The sequence below is a fragment of the Catharus ustulatus genome, chromosome 1 (assembly GCF_009819885.2).
Source record: "Catharus ustulatus isolate bCatUst1 chromosome 1, bCatUst1.pri.v2, whole genome shotgun sequence".
NCBI classification, from domain to species: domain Eukaryota; kingdom Metazoa; phylum Chordata; class Aves; order Passeriformes; family Turdidae; genus Catharus; species Catharus ustulatus.
In genome coordinates this window covers 19,374,342-19,391,257 of record NC_046221.1, presented here as the reverse complement: position 1 = coordinate 19,391,257, position 16,916 = coordinate 19,374,342, and the positions used below count along the sequence as shown (strand labels likewise).

The window sequence follows — 16,916 nt, the reverse complement described above, 5'->3', positions numbered from 1 at the left end:
TACAACACAAAAATTGGTGAAAAGTAAACAACTGTGAGTAAACAACAGTGTGAGTAGAAAAACTTTAGAGACTGGCCTGAATCACTTGGAAAAAATGTTTTTGAACAGAATATATTTTAGGAAAGTTAAATATATTGACAATAATTCAGAAGTTGAGTTAGAGGGACAGAATTCTTGAAAATTGTGACTCAAAATTACTTTGGTGAATGCAGCAGAAAGCACCCTAGGGAAACACTGTAGCTATTTGTGGACCCATGAACCATGGCTGCTGATGCAGCCCTCAGTGAGGAGAGAGCCTGGTCTCTCATGAACTCATTAACAGGGTACAACTTCAGTGCAGGAAGGCAGTAGCATGCTCCAGTCCTTGCCTTCTTCTCTGTGCTCCTGCAAATGGTTATATCAGCCATTCAATACTAAATTCTGCTGAGAAGGCTACTGAGGAACCAGGAGACATGTAAAGAGCAGAAGTTTGAGCACAACTGTAGCTAACTTTTTTACAAAGCAAAGAAAAAGAAAACAGGAAACAGATATTCTGTTAAAATAAATAAACAAAAAAAAAATGGTCAAGATTTTCTGCAAATATCCAAGGAAGAGAATATCTCAAAGCACGGCAGCCATTTCTTTAACAGAATGTGGGACACTTCACCTGCCATTTCCCAAACAACTGCCTCCTAAAAAAATAAGGTTCCATTACTTGAATTCTGACACATTACTATACATTAGGTTCCCCCTGACTAAAGGCAAGGGAAAGTTTCAGAAAGCAGAACTTTGTATTTATCTTCTGCACTCAAGAATTATACCAAGTATTAAAGGATAGCAACTTCCCATGCTGAGATTCTCTTGATTCCTCTTGACTCTTTCCATCTCAGGGGTGACACTCACAGGTGTAGCTTTGCAGAGCTGTTCTTTGTACTGAACCTAGCAAACATGTCAGAAGATTACAAAAGAGATTTCCAAGTAACAGAAATATGTAAGTGTGCTAGACATCACTAAAGAGCACATTGCATTTGGATGGAAAATACCATTCCTTAATAATCAAACCCATCTTTCCACACAATACTTAATACTCACCCTCTGGCAGTTCTTCTATTTCAAACACAGACAATTGTTATTTCAACAGAATACTTCACTCTTATTGTTATGAATCAAAGTGCAAGGCTTAGGATTATTTATTTACCATTAATTGATTAAATTGGTCTTTGTGAACAAACAGAAAGTAGCACAAACACACAGACATATTCACCCAAGACACAAACACATTTAATACAGCAGAGAAAAGTGTGCAAGAATTGAAAATGGGGCACACATTGCTAATATTCTTCTGGTTTTCCTTAACTCTCCTTAGTTCAGGTGGATCAGAAATAGTTGTTGCCCGCCGAATTTCCTCCTTGTATTTAATCTGCACAATAGATATTACAAAAATATTGTCAATTTAAAGAAGAGAGAGATGGGCACTAGAACACATCTATCACTTTATACTCTCTCCCTTACACATATTTGCACTACTAGATCACATCTACAAACACCATTGGCCTGAAAAGCAACTGTTATATTTAACTTCTAAAGCAGTTTGCTAGGGACTCTAATGTATCTTGTTTGATGCAATGAAACAGAGAGTGCTTATAACAATTCTAATGCACTGAAACTCTTACAGTGGGAATATACATCACATGGGATTGTGGTTATTTTCACAATAATTGGGATGCTGCATATACTACTTGGAGATCCACACCACTTTGATAATGGCTTGGTCTTACTATTAACTTGCTATGGAGTCTACCAGATCCATTTCAGAAAAGAAGCCTTTTAGGTGTTCCTAAAAGGGTGCGTGATTTCAAAGTCCCATTAAAGTTCTCTAAAAACGTCTGCAGACACACAAGTGAGGATATACAGTAATATCACGATTACAAGCCGCACTGAGTATAAGCCGCACTTCCGGGTCCCAGCAACTTTTCGTTCTTTGTCCATACATAAGCCGCACCTGATTATAAGCCGCACGTTACAATACAGAGTGTGATAAAAGGTATCTATTCTATCACCATCTGTTGAGGGTGGGGGCAGTGATCCTTATCTCCGCAGGAGATATTCTGCTAATGGCCCATCCATTGAAACCAGGCGGGGCATTGTTCTTTATCTTTTCACAACCCATCCTTCCTCCAGCGAGTCATTTTCTGCTAATGGCCCATTGAGTCCCACTGTGTGACTGATACAATTACTGCATCCCACTGGAAGTTGCTCCAGCCAGGGGGAAGAGCCCAACATTTCTTACCAAGATAAAAACAGAGGTTTTGGGACACTAAGGGAGCCCCTTTCTCCACTGGACTCCAGAGGGAAACCGGATTTCTCCACATCACCACTAGACCTTTAGAGGGAAACTGCACCTTCTGCAGGAGCACTGCTCCAACTGAATCACATCTGTCACTGCAGAAGGATGCAGCCACCATTTAATCGGACTGCTACCAACACCCTGCCTGACGGGGTGTCAGGTTGTACTCTGACTTTGTCAGCGTTTGGAATTTGTTTCTTTGTAGTACTGTATTTCTATTTTAATTTCCCTAGAAAAGAACTGTTATTCCTAATTCCCATATTTTTTCCTGAAAGCCCCTTGATTTCAAAATTATAATAATTTGGAGGGAGGGGGTTTACATTCTCCATTTCAAAGAGAAGGTCCTGCCTTTCTCAGCAGACACCTGTCCTCCAAACTAAAACAGCAACTTTTCATTCTTTGTCCATATATAAGCCGCACCTGATTATAAGCCGCACTTCGGGTTCGGACCAAAATTTACGTCAAAATGGTGCGGCTTATAATCGTGAAATTACAGTAGTTTCATGAATACAAGCCGCACGGATTATAAGCCGCACCCCCGGTGCCTCGACAATGTTGCTGTCTTTGTCAATAGATAAGCCGCACCCCGAATATTAGCCGCACTTTCGTTCGTCGCGAGAATCCGTGCGCAGCTTTCACAAACTGGTCAATTAGTAACAGGATCGCGGCATAGCGGGCTTTACTGGCTCGGGGCGGGGCCAGGCAGGCTCGGCCCGCTCATGGTTGCCGACGGGGCCGGCTGGGTGGTGCTGCAGCCGCCGCCGGGCTCACTGGCCCCCCTCTCCCGTCAGCACCGCCCCGCCGCTGCGTTTACGTACTCGCCCTGCCGGCGGGCCAGCCACTGCCGCCGCTGGCAGGCATGCCGGCCGCGTCGCCGCTGCGTTCACGTACTCGCCCTGCCGGCGGGCCAGCCACTGCCGCCGCTGGCAGGCATGCCGGCCGCCTCGCCGCTGCGTTGTTTACGTAGTCGCCCTGCCGGCGCGCCAGCCACTGCCGCCGCTGGCGGGCATGCCGGCCACGTCGCCGCTGCGTTGTTTACGTAGTCGCCCTGCCGGCGGGCCAGGCACTGCCGCCGCTGGCAGGAATGCCGGCCGCGTCGCCGCTGCGTTGTTTACGTAGTCGCCCTGCCGGCGGGCCAGGCACTGCCGCCGCCGCCCGGCTCGCTGGCCGCACCGTGTTCCCTAGCCCTGCCGGCGGCCTGCCGCCGCCCGGCTCGGCGGCCGCGCCGCGTTCCCTAGCCCTGCCGGCGGGCTGCCGTCGCCCGGCTCGGCGGCCGCGCCGCGTTCCCTAGCCCTGCCGGCGGCCTGCCGCCGCCGCCGCCGCCCGGCTCGCTGGCCGCGCCGCGTTCCCTAGCCCTGCCGGCGGGCTGCCGCCGCCCGGCTCGGCGGCCGCGCCGCGTTCCCTAGCCCTGCCGGCGGCCTGCCGCCGCCGCCGCCCGGCTCGCTGGCCGCGCCGCGTTCCCTAGCCCTGCCGGCGGCCTGCCGCCGCCGCCGCCGCCCAGCTCGCTGGCCGCGCCGTGTTCCCTAGCCCTGCCGGCGGCCTGCCGCCGCCCGGCTCGGCGGCCGCGCCGTGTTCCCTAGCCCTGCCGGCGGCCTGCCGCCGCCGCCGCCGCCCGGCTCGCTGGCCGCGCCGCGTTCCCTAGCCCTGCTGGCGGGCCAGCCACTGCCGCCGCAGGCAGGCATGCCGGCCGCGTCGCCGCTGCGTTCACGTACTCGCCCTGCCGGCGGGCCAGCCACTGCCGCCGCTGGCAGGCATGCCGGCCGCCTCGCCGCTGCGTTCACGTACTCGCCCTGCCGGCGGGCCAGCCGCTGCCGCCGCTGCCAGGCTCGCCGGCCGCCTCCTCCCATCTGCACCGCCGCCGCGTTTCCTCGCCCTGGCCGGCACTGCAGGCCCCCGCACCGCCGGGCTCCCCCACGCTGCTGGCCCCGATTTTGCTGGGCTTCCCCCGCTGCCAGGCAGCCCCACCCGCCGGCCTTCCTGCTTCTGCCATGCTCCCCTGCACTGCTAGCCCCAGTTCTCCCGGGCTCCCCCGCCATGCTGGCTCAGGCTCTGCCGCCCTCCCTGCCCCGCCCTGCTGGCTCAGGCTCAGCCGCCCGCCCCCCCACACTGCAGGCCCCGCCTCTGCCAGGCTTTCCCACCTCTGCCGGGGCCGGCCGGGCTCCAGCTTGGCTTGGGGCTGCCGCGGGCTCTCACTTCCGTGTTGGCAGCTTTTAGAATTTTGTTAATAGATTAGCCGCCCCGGAATATTAGCCGCACTTCCGGGTTTCCACCAAAATTTTGGTCAAATTGGTGCGGCTTGTATTCGTGAAATTACTGTACTGTTGTCTGGATTGTTGATGCCTTTGCATGGGCTGTCTGATATTTACTGGTTTTTTCCTAACATTTAATTTTCAACTCTCTTCTCAAGACATGGTACTTCTGGAGAATGCCCAACTTCATAGCACTGACAAAACAACTTGTTTTTCTCTAAGCTCATACTTGGAAGCTGCTTTGACTGAAACTTATAAATAAATAAAACCAAACCAGCCCAAAGTACAGACCAGGAATGGAAAATTTCAGTCCAGACAGTCTAGGACTGGCAAAAACACTAAAGCACTAGAAAAAAGGGTCTTTTAATAGAGACTATTAGGTAAGTTTAAGAATTGGCAGTGCTACTTGTCCTTAAAATCCTTCAAAATGTCTGTTACTTGAATTTAGTAAGACCCCAGCTTTGTAGTATTGACTGACATACCACAGGGGTGTCCTCACAGATTTCACACTAACAAAAGCACAAATAGAATCTTCTTCCCAAAGTGCTGCTTCTCCCCAGTGCTGTGTCCAACCCTGACTGCCCCTCAATATAAACAAGTTTTTAAAAAGTCCTTAGTCATTTGTAGCTTCTCAGTTCAGATTCAGCTTCAGTCCATGGGTCTGTGGCTTGCTTTGAAAGGTCTGTGTGATCTTGGCTTCTTCCAAACCAGTCATCACAACAGGTGAGATGAGCTCAACCTCCCTGGCTGTCACCACCTTGTATTTTAGGCTTTGAAAACACCATTCTGATGTTTGTCTCCTACATACATAACCTGGAAGAATCTGATCACTTTCAAAACATGATTCAATGGACTTTTTTATATGGCTGGTTGTAGTGTAAGTATTATTTTAGTGCCCTGGTGTTTCTTTCACTGCAAATTTGCTCCACATTCCACATTCTAGTTTTGTTTAGTCCAGAAAATAGTTTTAAGGCTGTTCCAGGTTCTTCTAGCTAAATTCAAAAATACGTGTAAAATATTTTAATCTAATGGATTCAAAATTGGTGTAATTTACCCTTCCTTTGGGACTCCTGCAAGTTACACAATACAATTTCTCTCTTACTCCACAATATAATTTTCCTCTCACTGGCATGTAATTTGAAACATTCTTGTACATTGCCTTTCAATTTGGCATGCTACACCTCTAATAAATATTATACAAGACTAAAGTAATTTCAAGTACACTACATGTAATAAAATACCTTTTGTAAAACATTAACTCTACACAAAGACCAGCAAGGCAAAGGCCATGCCACTTACATCATAGCACTACACCACTAATGCATTTTGTACTCCCCTTGGTAGGTTTTTGTTCAAATGTGTTTACTAGCATACTGATCAACCTTTCATTTTTCCCTCTTCACCACTATTTAGAATTTCTAAAACAGCAAGAACAATGTACTTGATTTTTCCACTTCACTTTGAAATGTATTGTGAAAAAACATTAGAGCAGGACTTTTCCTGTCTGTGTGACTATTACTGAAATAAAAGTCTGTGGTTACTGGAAGTTTAAAAGCAAAATAACAAAAGAAAACAACAAAAAACCCCAAACAAATAAACCAAAACAGACCCCTCATTCTCAAATCAAGAAAATGACAGCTTCCCAACCAGCAGGTTTCAACTATTCAATATCCAACTATTTCAGGATTTAGGAAGCATGATAGCTTGCACTGTGATTCCAAATGACAAGATGAAAAGTGATAGATTGAGCAGAAAAAAATTCCAAGGAAAAAATGAGCTTTTCAAATTTTTTTTTAAATTCTCTACCGACCTTACTTTGGTGGGAAATTAAATGTTTAACACTATTCACTAAACAACTAAATTCTATGAGAATAGTTGTCCAAAGTCCCTAATTAATATTTTAACTAATATTTAAACACAACGTGGTATCATGTCTACACATTATTTTCAAACTTTACTTTTAAAAAAACATTTAATAATCAGAAAAGTCATGTCCCAAACATAAAAATTGCCCCAGAGGAGGCCCCACAAAATATAAAAAAGAGAACAATGCAGTTACAAGCGTTTTGCTGCTTGGCAGTCACTTTTCAGGTTTTTTCCAAGTTTTGCCACATACTTATCAGAAGATAATGTTCTATTTGAAGAAAACAGTCATTTTACTTTGATCTGCCTATTGAAATGCCAAAGACATTGGTCATTTTTAAATAAACAACATCAATTCAGAATTAATCTCATCAGATCTACAGATCAACTTGTCACCAGCACATAAAGAGGCACCAACTCTCCACCTTTTCACACAGATGAACTCTGGACATAGTTTTTCTTGTCTTGAAGTGCAAACTGCATCAAGTCCTATGCAATACATGCAGTCTCTAACAGAATGTTACACATTTTCTTTTTTGTCACACGGTATTTTTCTAACCTGCAAGTACAACTGCTGTTCAGTCTGTCATATTGGGAAAAGCATCTCATATTTCTCACTCTTGAGAGACAAAACATTTAGTTAAACATTTAGTTAAAATATTTTCTTATTTTTCTTAATGCTTCAATTAGAATTTCCACCATTGGACACAGAAGTACTACAGTAGAGAGGAGTTCTAGCTGTGTTAGAATAGATCTCTATATCCAAAATCCAGTGGAAAACTATTTGAAAGAGATGTGTGATATGAAAATGAAGAATATTTTAGTAAACAAGATTTTTAAAAAATTGGTCTACCTTTTACTTACATAAGAATATTTTATGTTAATAGTACTTACCGAACTAATATTCTGTTGATTTTTCTTTACTCTTTCAATCTCTGGAGTATCTTTTACAGCTGTGCCAGCTCCTACTTCCTTCTTATAAAACACCTTCATTTCCCCAAAAGAAAAGATAATTATGAGACTGTTAGCAATGCAAATACTAGTTCTCATAAAAAGGCTAGGCAATTTTCCAAGTTCCAAATTGGTCTGACTATTAATCTTGCTGAGAAAGCAAATACTTTAATTTTTCATAAACAAGTCTAACTATCAATAACTACAGTAACATTGTTTGTTTTCAGCTGTAACCCAGATAATATAATCTCATCCTTTAAACTGACCTCAGTATTTTTAAGTATTTGCAATGAGATACTTAAATTTTGGGGAAAAAAAATAAAATTTATATAATAATCTATAAAGTTTTACAAATTTAACTTTATGCTTGAGTAATTTCATCCACTTCAATGTAATTGAAGGTGCATGTACATGCAGGACTTGATTTGGTTTCTGTAGTCTTCAGATCTTAAAATGCTGTGAGAAGTGAACAGACATTACATCTATTTTTAAGCTAACAAACTAGAAAATTGAAATATCATGGAAAAATAACCATAACAACCAGAGCTAGAATCCAAGTCATGCAATTTTTGACTCCTAGGTTCAAGCTTGAAAGCTGAGGACTGTATCTAAAAACAAAGCTCACTTCTTAAAAGATACGCATGCTGTTTATACAATTCTATTTCAATTGTTTCAATAAAGGATAAACACAAAGCACATCAGTAGAATCAATCATTTGAAGTTACTGAAAGAGAGAGTAAATAACTGCTCCACAAATTCCAAGCATGGTTGCAATTTAAATAACCATGGAGCACCAGTTCATGCTGCAAAACTCCTAAAGAAGTTTTACTTAATTTTCAGTATTTGGTGTCACAGCTGTTGTCACTATAGTAAATATTTCCAGTCAGTTAGTGTAAAAACAAGTCTGATCCTAGAGTTAATAACATTAATCTTTACCATTTAGTATTTCTGCCTTTCTTAAATCAAGATTCATATAAGTTTTCCTATCAACAAACCTTGAACAATAAAAACATCATTCTTGATTAATTCCTCCTACTTCCTTGAAGTCCTCCACAGCCTGAGGTGAATACTACTCTCAAATATTCTAGAGAAGAGAGAATGTCTGCAACTAATTTTTCAAATATTCAGAAAACCTTTAACAATCCAGATTTTTGTTTTACCATGTGATAACAGAGACAGTTTGTGAGTAAGAACCTGAAAATTCTTCTGCACCATGTCAGTTAGAAAGATTTATATTGCTAACTGAACAACAATATACTTTTCTCCTCTACCAAAGAATGGTAAAATATGTTGGAGATAGGAATTTTTCTATGAAAGAGATGACTGTGAAGTAAATATCCTTTTATAAATCATCTGCCAAATGAGCTAGTGAGCTAACAGCAGCAATGATCTTATCTGCAGAGCTAGTTGTTATTTTTTTGTTCCTTAAGGCAGAAAAATACTTGAGACAAAATCCAAAAATCAGAAGACTATTAGGGATCATTGTTTTTTTAATCTATTTGGGCTGCTTCCAGCTGTATCTTCACTCAGTAATAATTTACCTTTATCATCTAAACTGCACAGAAGGATGAAAGATTAAAATATAGAGAAAGAAGAAAAAAGATAGCTCCATCATTGCTGTAAACTGCTTTCCTACATTTGGAGGAGACCCAGTTCACAAACAGAAACAGGAAAATCACAGAAGAAAGCAAATAGAAATCATCTCAAAGACAAAATATTTTATTCCTTATTATCTAGAGCACTAACAAAGAGGATAATTGTCAGCCTTGGCACTGAAAGTTCAGACTGGTCTACAGGGCTGCAAGGGGTTCAGATGTGTCAGAGTCTTGTCAAGGCTGAATTAAGCGGTGATACCTGTCTTAATTAAGCCTGGTACCTAACTCAGAGAGCCCACACTGCCAGAGCCAGTGACCTACTTGAAGACTTCATCAAAAGCTGTCAAAGGTTGGAGCAAGGAGGAAAGCAGACCAGAGAGGTTAGCTTGGATCCCTCTGTTCCAGGGAGTTTCAGGCCAGCCTGCCAGGACACCAGTGACATGAGAAATGGTGACAACCACATCACGCTGATGATGTGCAGGGCATCCTTCAGAACCAGGAGCCAACAGATGACAGGATGCAAAACTGGGCCAGTGGGCCTGTCAAGAGCTCCTTCTAGAAAGATGCAGCTTTCAGCTGTCCTCATTCAAAGGAAGAAAAAGGGCAGGTGGTGGCTGGAGATGCTACAGGAGTGACCACAGCCTGCAGCAGGCTCAGAGGTGTCTCCTCTGCTCTCCCCACAGGCTCTCACTCCCCTGCAGAAGCCTCAGCTGTACAGGGGAGCTGCAGGCAAACACCTCTGGGAGAAACTAACTGAGTTTACTCAGTCACTTCTGAGAGCTGGAGGAGCTGAGGATATCCCTAAGTTAAAGAACATGTATGTCAGATAATACTAAAAATATTTAAGCATCTTAGATTCCTTTCTCTCAAATCATTGGCTTTATTGGTATTACTTAGTTTGCCATAAAAACCAGCCACTGACTGGCCTTTTGTTCTGCAGGCTAGATTTACTCCTCTTCTCTGTTCTATTACAAGCAAAGGCAGAATTACAAACAGCAGCATTAATGGGCCCAAAAAGGAAGTGGAATTTAATACATCCCAAACTGGGCAATTTTAGAAATCTAAGCTCATAATTTATATTTAGGGATAAACTGAAACTTACATCTAGCATAAAATTCAAAAATATACCCAGTGTAATATAAAATCATTATATATATATGTTTTTGAAATCTGATCTGTTCGAATTTTATACCGCAATCTTGATGCTCAATAACATATGATAGGAAACAGATGAAAAATCTTAAATGTACAGTAAGAAGACTTAGATTTTTTCTCTCCTTTTAAATAAAGTACTTCCTGGGGTTTGATGGAAAAAGAAAAAAAAAAATCTTCATTTAAAAATAACTGTGGCTTGGCAAGCTGGTATAAGTGGTTTAGAAATTCAAAATAACAGTGTCGCACCTAGAAAAGTTGGGTATTATTTTTACTGAAAGAAATTAGTGATACAGTTTTTGCCAGGAAAATTATTGAAATGGTTCAAAGGACTTCTACTCATAAGTTCCCTATTTTATGCTGTGGCATAAGCCTATTTAAACTAAAAAATATCTGAAAAGTTACAAACAGAACAAGAAGCACTATTACTCACTGAACTGATGTTTTTCTGAGTGCTTCTTATCCTCTCCATCTCAGGAGTGTCTGGGACAGCAGAATAGTTACAGAGCATCTTCTCTGCTTCATCTTTGTACATTTTCTGAAAAAATAAGTTTTACATGTCTATGCTTTTTGGGCTCAAGATATCCAAACTGCACAAAAGACGCTTATTGCTGCTGAGCCTCCTGATCCCTGTCCAGTATTTACTTAAATCTCTTTTCTCCATGATACTGTTATCATTGTCTGCCCCCACATTATAATATATGCAATATACATATAAATAATATATCCTCATATATAACATATCTTCATACATAATGTATCCTTGTATATATTTTCTCCTCACGTCAGAATGCATGTAATGCAACATTAGGTAATTAATTAATGTGAAAAGAGCTACAGATGGATATAAATAATTAAATTCCATTTACATGGTGTAACATGCCTAAATACATGTAAGAATCAGGCAGTTCAGACATTTTACTATATAAATTAATTTAGTATGGCTGTGAAAGCTATAGAGGAAGAATTTTGAGCAGCATATGTCAAGCAGTCATTGTTACACAAAATCAAAGCATTCAGCTTTTGACTATGTCTACCTGGCTTGCTATTTCTGAAGCCCTTTTGACCCACTGTATTTCTGGAATATATGACCAACATGCATCCCTTTTGCTATAATTTCAGTCCCCAGATCCTTTTTATATTCTTTCTGAAACAAAAATAAACGTTAAAAACCCCCATAACTAATAGTACAACTCTCTGTACATACTTCAGAGCTATTCTCATAGTACTGGTCACACTATAAAAATTAATTCTTCAATTTCCTCAATTTAATATTTTTATTGTGCACTGCTTGCTTTTTTAATCTTAAGAATGTTCAAGAAGATTTTATGTTTTTAACATTTTGTTGTGTTTTACTTTCAAAGTAATCTTAAAGCAATTAATTCTGTACTCACCTGGCTGACAATTTCAGAAGCTTTTTTGGCTCGTTGTATGTCAAGGGTGTCCATACTCACTTCCATTCCCTTTCCTTTAATTTCATTCTCCAAGTCTTTCTTGTATTCTTTCTGAAAAGAACAGCATTGAAAATACTCTCAGCTGACAGCCAAATTCTTCAATTTTTCCCAATTTAATCTGTTCTATTTCACTGACCAGCATTCATAAACCACCAAATAACTAATGATTCAACAGTACTAGTTTAGTAGAACCTATCCATGCAATGCAGTTCTGATGGGTTAAAAAACTCTTTTAACACACTGCTCACTTCAAATCCAGTGTAGCCTTTCACATCGACCTGTCTCTCCAGTTTTGGCAGCCTCACTCAGACACATGCGAGAATTTCTTCCTCTGCTGTGCTTTGCAAGACTGAGGTCATAATGCTTTACCATCTCTCTAACTCTGTTGATCATTTGGCCCTACCTAAATAAGTAGTTGTTTAGACCCAAAAGCAGCAGGGCCCACAGTGACCAAATACACCCCAGGTCAGGCATGGCTCATGAGGAACAAGCACAACCTGCAAAAGGTGATGGGAAGGTCTAAATTCTGGGAAGTCTTACCTTTCCCCCCTTACACTGATTATTTAAGTGCTCAACTTTTTGCAGCTCAGTGGATTAGCTATTTAGAGAAGTCTGTGTTTTCAGTACTGCCTAGATTGGTGACCACCTGGAATTCTCAATCACAATAACCTGTTGCATTCTGTCACATGGAAAGCTTGCCCCAGGAGCGGTACTGACCGTGCTTGCAATTTCAGAAGCTTTCTTGGCTCGTCTTATCTCAGGTGTATCTGGACCAACTTCCATGCCTTTCCCTTTAATTTCAGTTTCCAAGTCTTTCTTGTATTGCCTCTGTGAAGATAGAATTTATAAATGATATTCACAAAATCCAGAGAGTTACAAGTAGATTTTTTCCTACAAGACACACAAATTTAGGATTCAGAGGAAATCAAAACTTTCAAGTGTCACAGTTCTCAAGAGTCTCGGTAAGCTGTTGTCAGAAAAAACACATAACAAACTACAGGAGGAAAACTTTTAGAAGATATTCAATGAATGTACAAACCTCTATCAATGAATTTTTAATGTGGCAGAGGGTGGGAGGAAATCAGCTCATGCAGCTTGCTACAGTTATCCTCCAAAGTAAAGGGGAAGTTTAGCTCTGCAGAGCATGGTGTAATAAGTTGGTCCTTGGTACCAGTCTAATTGAAACACATTTTACTTTTAAAGAAATATTTTATTTATGACAAGACTACATGTTAGAAATTTAATATCATACAGAATTGCTTCCAGTGAACTTCCAGATCAGGAAGTTGTAATTTATTCATTTAATAGGTCCTTCCTGAACCAAAGCCATTAGGCAAGTGGCAGTCCTCATCCGTGATTGCTGCTTTTTCCTCACAACATAAATTATAAATGACCAATAACCTGAAAACAAAATTAATATTTCATCTTCAGCTAATCCAAGCAAGGATATGTTCCTTGTTCATCAGCAAATTATATTAAAAAGTAATATGGAAATATTTTATACAATAGTTGTAAGGTTTTTTTAATATAAAAATATTCTCCGCCAGTGCTATTTCTACTACTATAGTAATAATCATCATTTTCTATTCTAGTTCATCCCTGTCTGTGGAAAACTCTTCTTTTTCAAAGTAAATACATATAATACAAATAATTTTTAAATGTCCCTTTATTTTCTTGTTTGTTAATTATTTTTAGGTTGTATGTTAGTTAGAAAAAGAAGGAACATGTACTCAATACAGTGATTTGATCACTTACAAGAACATGAGCAAAAATATTTTCAGTCTTCCATCTCTGTCTCATTCTGATGTGGAAATAAATGTATAAAATAACTCTCTACTACACAAACACATTTTTTTGCAAGAATTGTAAATTAACCTGTAGGAATACATCATCCCTCAATTCCTCTCTGCTAAAGATGGGATGGCAGATGTTTCCTCTAAGCTTCATATTGTGTAAAATACCAATGAAAAGATAATCCCAGGAGTTACAGCTATATATTCCCACACTTCTTTACAGTGGTCAAATAATTGGCCCTATCCATGGCATTCCCTCTGGTTTTTATGCATATGTGTATATATAATATTAATCTATTTAATATTAATTTTGTATATATTTATTTATTTGTTATGTACTATATATATGTTTATTCACACACACACACATATATAACACACAGATATATATATATATGACAGCTCTAAATGCTGGATCTATTGACCCCACTAACAATCTCTAATGATCTTTCACTTGCCTGAAAATCTGATTTATATGTCCTGTGTTATTTTTTATCCAACACTTTATTGCATTTTTCAAGCAAAAAAGAAATAGCCTTAGTTTCAATATTTCATTGTAGATTATGTAAAAAAAAAATATAGGGATCTTCTGAGTTTAACACAAAATGAACCTTCTGTGGTATTAATAACCTTGACTAGGATAACATACCTCATTTAGTATCTGAGCTGCATTTTTCACTCTAATCAAATCTGGCGTATCTTCAAACACTGTCATTCCTTTTCCTTTCATCCCTTCTTCCAAATCTTTTCGATACTCTTTCTAAGGATTAAGTAAAAAAAGAGAGAGATAGATTTCACCACTTCTTATTTTGTGCAAGATCTTGAAAAGAAATGCCACTTATTAAACATGTGAAGAGTCCCTTTGAAATTTCTATGAAATATGAATTAGCTGAAGTTCAGATTTCAGACTTAAAATGGAATTGGAAATTGTGAAATCAAAAGGAACAAAGTTGAAAAAGTAAAAAGATTTTAATGTTGTCATCTATTTTTTTCGTGCTCTTGAAAACCAGTTGTGTCCTATACAGCACTAGCACACTGTTTAGGGGCCATGTCTGTCTCTGGACAGATATTTTGTTTCTGCAGACCAGTATGTGCCGTGCTGCAGTTTTTACCTCAGTTCCATTAGTGGCATCCCAATCAGGACAGATTCTGTAAACACCATACTAGGAGCTGTTAAAACAACCTCTTGATAAATTAAAATGTAGAAGCAATATTCCTGCCATATCACTCCTGTGCCTCCTAGACACTGCACTGGTATGACCTATCAACAGTCAGCAGCTGCAAATGTTCAGTAAAAAATTCAAAGCACACTAGAACCTGCCCACAGACATTTGGTTCTTTTCGCTCTTCCTAGTTCCTAGAGAGCTGATGTAAGCCTAATGAAGTTCAAGATCTTTTAGTTTTGTAAGGATTTTTAATTACAGTAATTTCACGCCTATAAGGCGCACAAGGGTATAAAGCGCCCTTCCGGGTTGCTGGCAAGTTCCCATACTTTGTCCATATATAAGGCGTACCAGAGTATAAGGAGCACTTTTTTATTTGCAGCGAGGATCCGCTGCCGGCTCTCCACGCGTGGCTGCTGCAGCCATCGGCTCCCCCCGCACGGCGGCTGCCGGCCGGGGCCGCCTGTTCCCGCTCCCCCTACATGGTTCCTGCCAGCCGGGGCCGCCTGCTTCCCCCATGGTTCTTGTAGCTCACAGTTCCGGGTTGGCAGTTTTCCGAATTTTGTCCATATATAAGGTGCACCAGCGTATAAGGGGCACTTCCGGGTGTGGATCAAAATTTCAGTCAAAAAGATGCGCCTTATACGTGTGAAATTACTGTACTCTTCACATTTCCAGATGAGGATTAGGCTTTTTAAGCAAAGAAATTAGAAGAACATTGCACAAAATATTTATCAGAAGATTTACATAGACATTAATTAATACTCCTAATTACATATTACATTTCATAAGCAGCAGTGAACACCTTTATCTCCGTATAAGCTCTTTATTTAAATAAAAGGAAATCAGATATTTTTAAAGATGTTTTTCTTGATCATCAGAAGCATGTCCTACAACAAGCAGGAAACAATTTCTTCTAATTTAGAATTACTTAACTCAGAAGAATTTAATTCAGCTTTCTCTTCTGAAGGAGTTGTAAATGTGGTCCCAGAGAAGAAAGTTTGTATTTTTACAAAAGGTGTAATATGTGCAGAATTCTCTACAGTGGAAAGTCAACAGAATAAGCTGGAACACAGCTGATGTTTGGGTAAAAATACATGTGATTGAACAATTAATTAATTTTTAACTCCAGGCTTTTCTTCTTGCTTCATGCAGTATCTATTCAAAGTTTATTATGAACCTTCATGGGAAAACACTGAGCTACATCCTTGACCATGAAGAAGTACACAATTTTTCTGAATCATGAAAGATAATAACTGATTTTACCTAGGTAATCCTTGGGTTTGGAATATGTTCCTTGAATGTGGAGATAAAATCATCAGAATTTCATGCAGTTATGCATTAATGGAAATACCATTCTCATTTTCTTCCCCTTAGACTTACAGGCATGGTTTACTTCCTAAATAAGGAGGCATAAAACTTGAGGAGGTCAGAATTAGAGAACATCTTAATGCATATAGCACTAAGGAGGGGAGCTACATGAAAATTTCAGAGATAAACATGTAGGGCACATGATATAACTATGCATACAGTACCCACTTCTTTGGGCATTTGGTGAGCAGCAAGATCACCTGGATGAAATGACAGCATGATTTGCATTTTTCCCTAGTGAGAAGGCATATATGAGATGTACCACAGAATGCCACTGTACAAAATAAGCCTAGCTTGAGACCTGCCTACCTGAAAGTCAGGCTTATCAGAATGAATTATTTATTAGAAGATGAATAATAAATAAATATCTTAAAAGAAATTTTTTCTTTAACCATATGAAATCTAGCATAGACTGGAATAAGTTGTATAAAGAACAAGGAAAGGAACAAAGTTCAAGGGTTTTTAATTCTAACGTGCTTTATTTGTTTTGGGAAAACAACCAAAATCTATACTTCATACCATAAATACAAATTGTATTTATGTATTTAGGTATTGTTGGCTCCCAGATTCAAAGGCAGAATATCAAGCAGCTCTGCCCTTCTCTTCTAACAGTTCTAGCTCTTCTAATTTGGTCAAATATTAACCATAATCCACAGAGCCAAACAATATGCAAAACCTACCATGAAGCCAGTTTTAAATAATAATATAAAAGCTCTAAAGGTAGAAGGATTCTCAGTTATGGAAAAAAAATCATTTTTAGTGGCACACATAGTTGAAGAACATTTCACAAATCTTAAGGAAAGAGTAGGCATACAGAAAATCTGTACCTTCTAACAAAATGGGCTTAAAGCAGTTGTGCAATATCACAGCTCTATTATAGAATTTTGGTCTTCTTTATTTTTTATCCATAACAAGTATGATAGATAATTCTTTTAATTAAGATAGTTATAAGTGACTCTATGCAGGTCAAGGCATCTGTATAACCACAACAGGCTACCA

General features: G+C 40.2%; 1 protein-coding gene across 11 annotated transcripts in view; it reads right to left on the bottom strand.

The window, feature by feature from the left end:
• Positions 1–16,916, bottom strand: part of NEBL (nebulette) — a 268,259-nt gene that overhangs the window by 39,095 nt on the left and 212,248 nt on the right. For 8 of the 11 annotated variants that reach the window (XM_033076761.2, XM_033076734.2, XM_033076752.2 and 5 more), the window contains 7 exons: positions 14,033–14,143; positions 12,308–12,418; positions 11,531–11,641; positions 10,570–10,674; positions 7,333–7,425; positions 1,307–1,399; positions 826–918 (listed from right to left, as the gene is read on the bottom strand). The exons of 2 other annotated variants lie outside the window; for them this stretch is intronic. In XM_033076761.2, the coding sequence (XP_032932652.1) occupies positions 826–918; positions 1,307–1,399; positions 7,333–7,425; positions 10,570–10,674; positions 11,531–11,641; positions 12,308–12,418; positions 14,033–14,143 (717 nt within the window). The remainder of the gene's footprint in view (positions 1–825; positions 919–1,306; positions 1,400–7,332; positions 7,426–10,569; positions 10,675–11,530; positions 11,642–12,307; positions 12,419–14,032; positions 14,144–16,916) is intronic. One more of the 11 variants, XM_033076786.2, reaches the window with a different exon arrangement.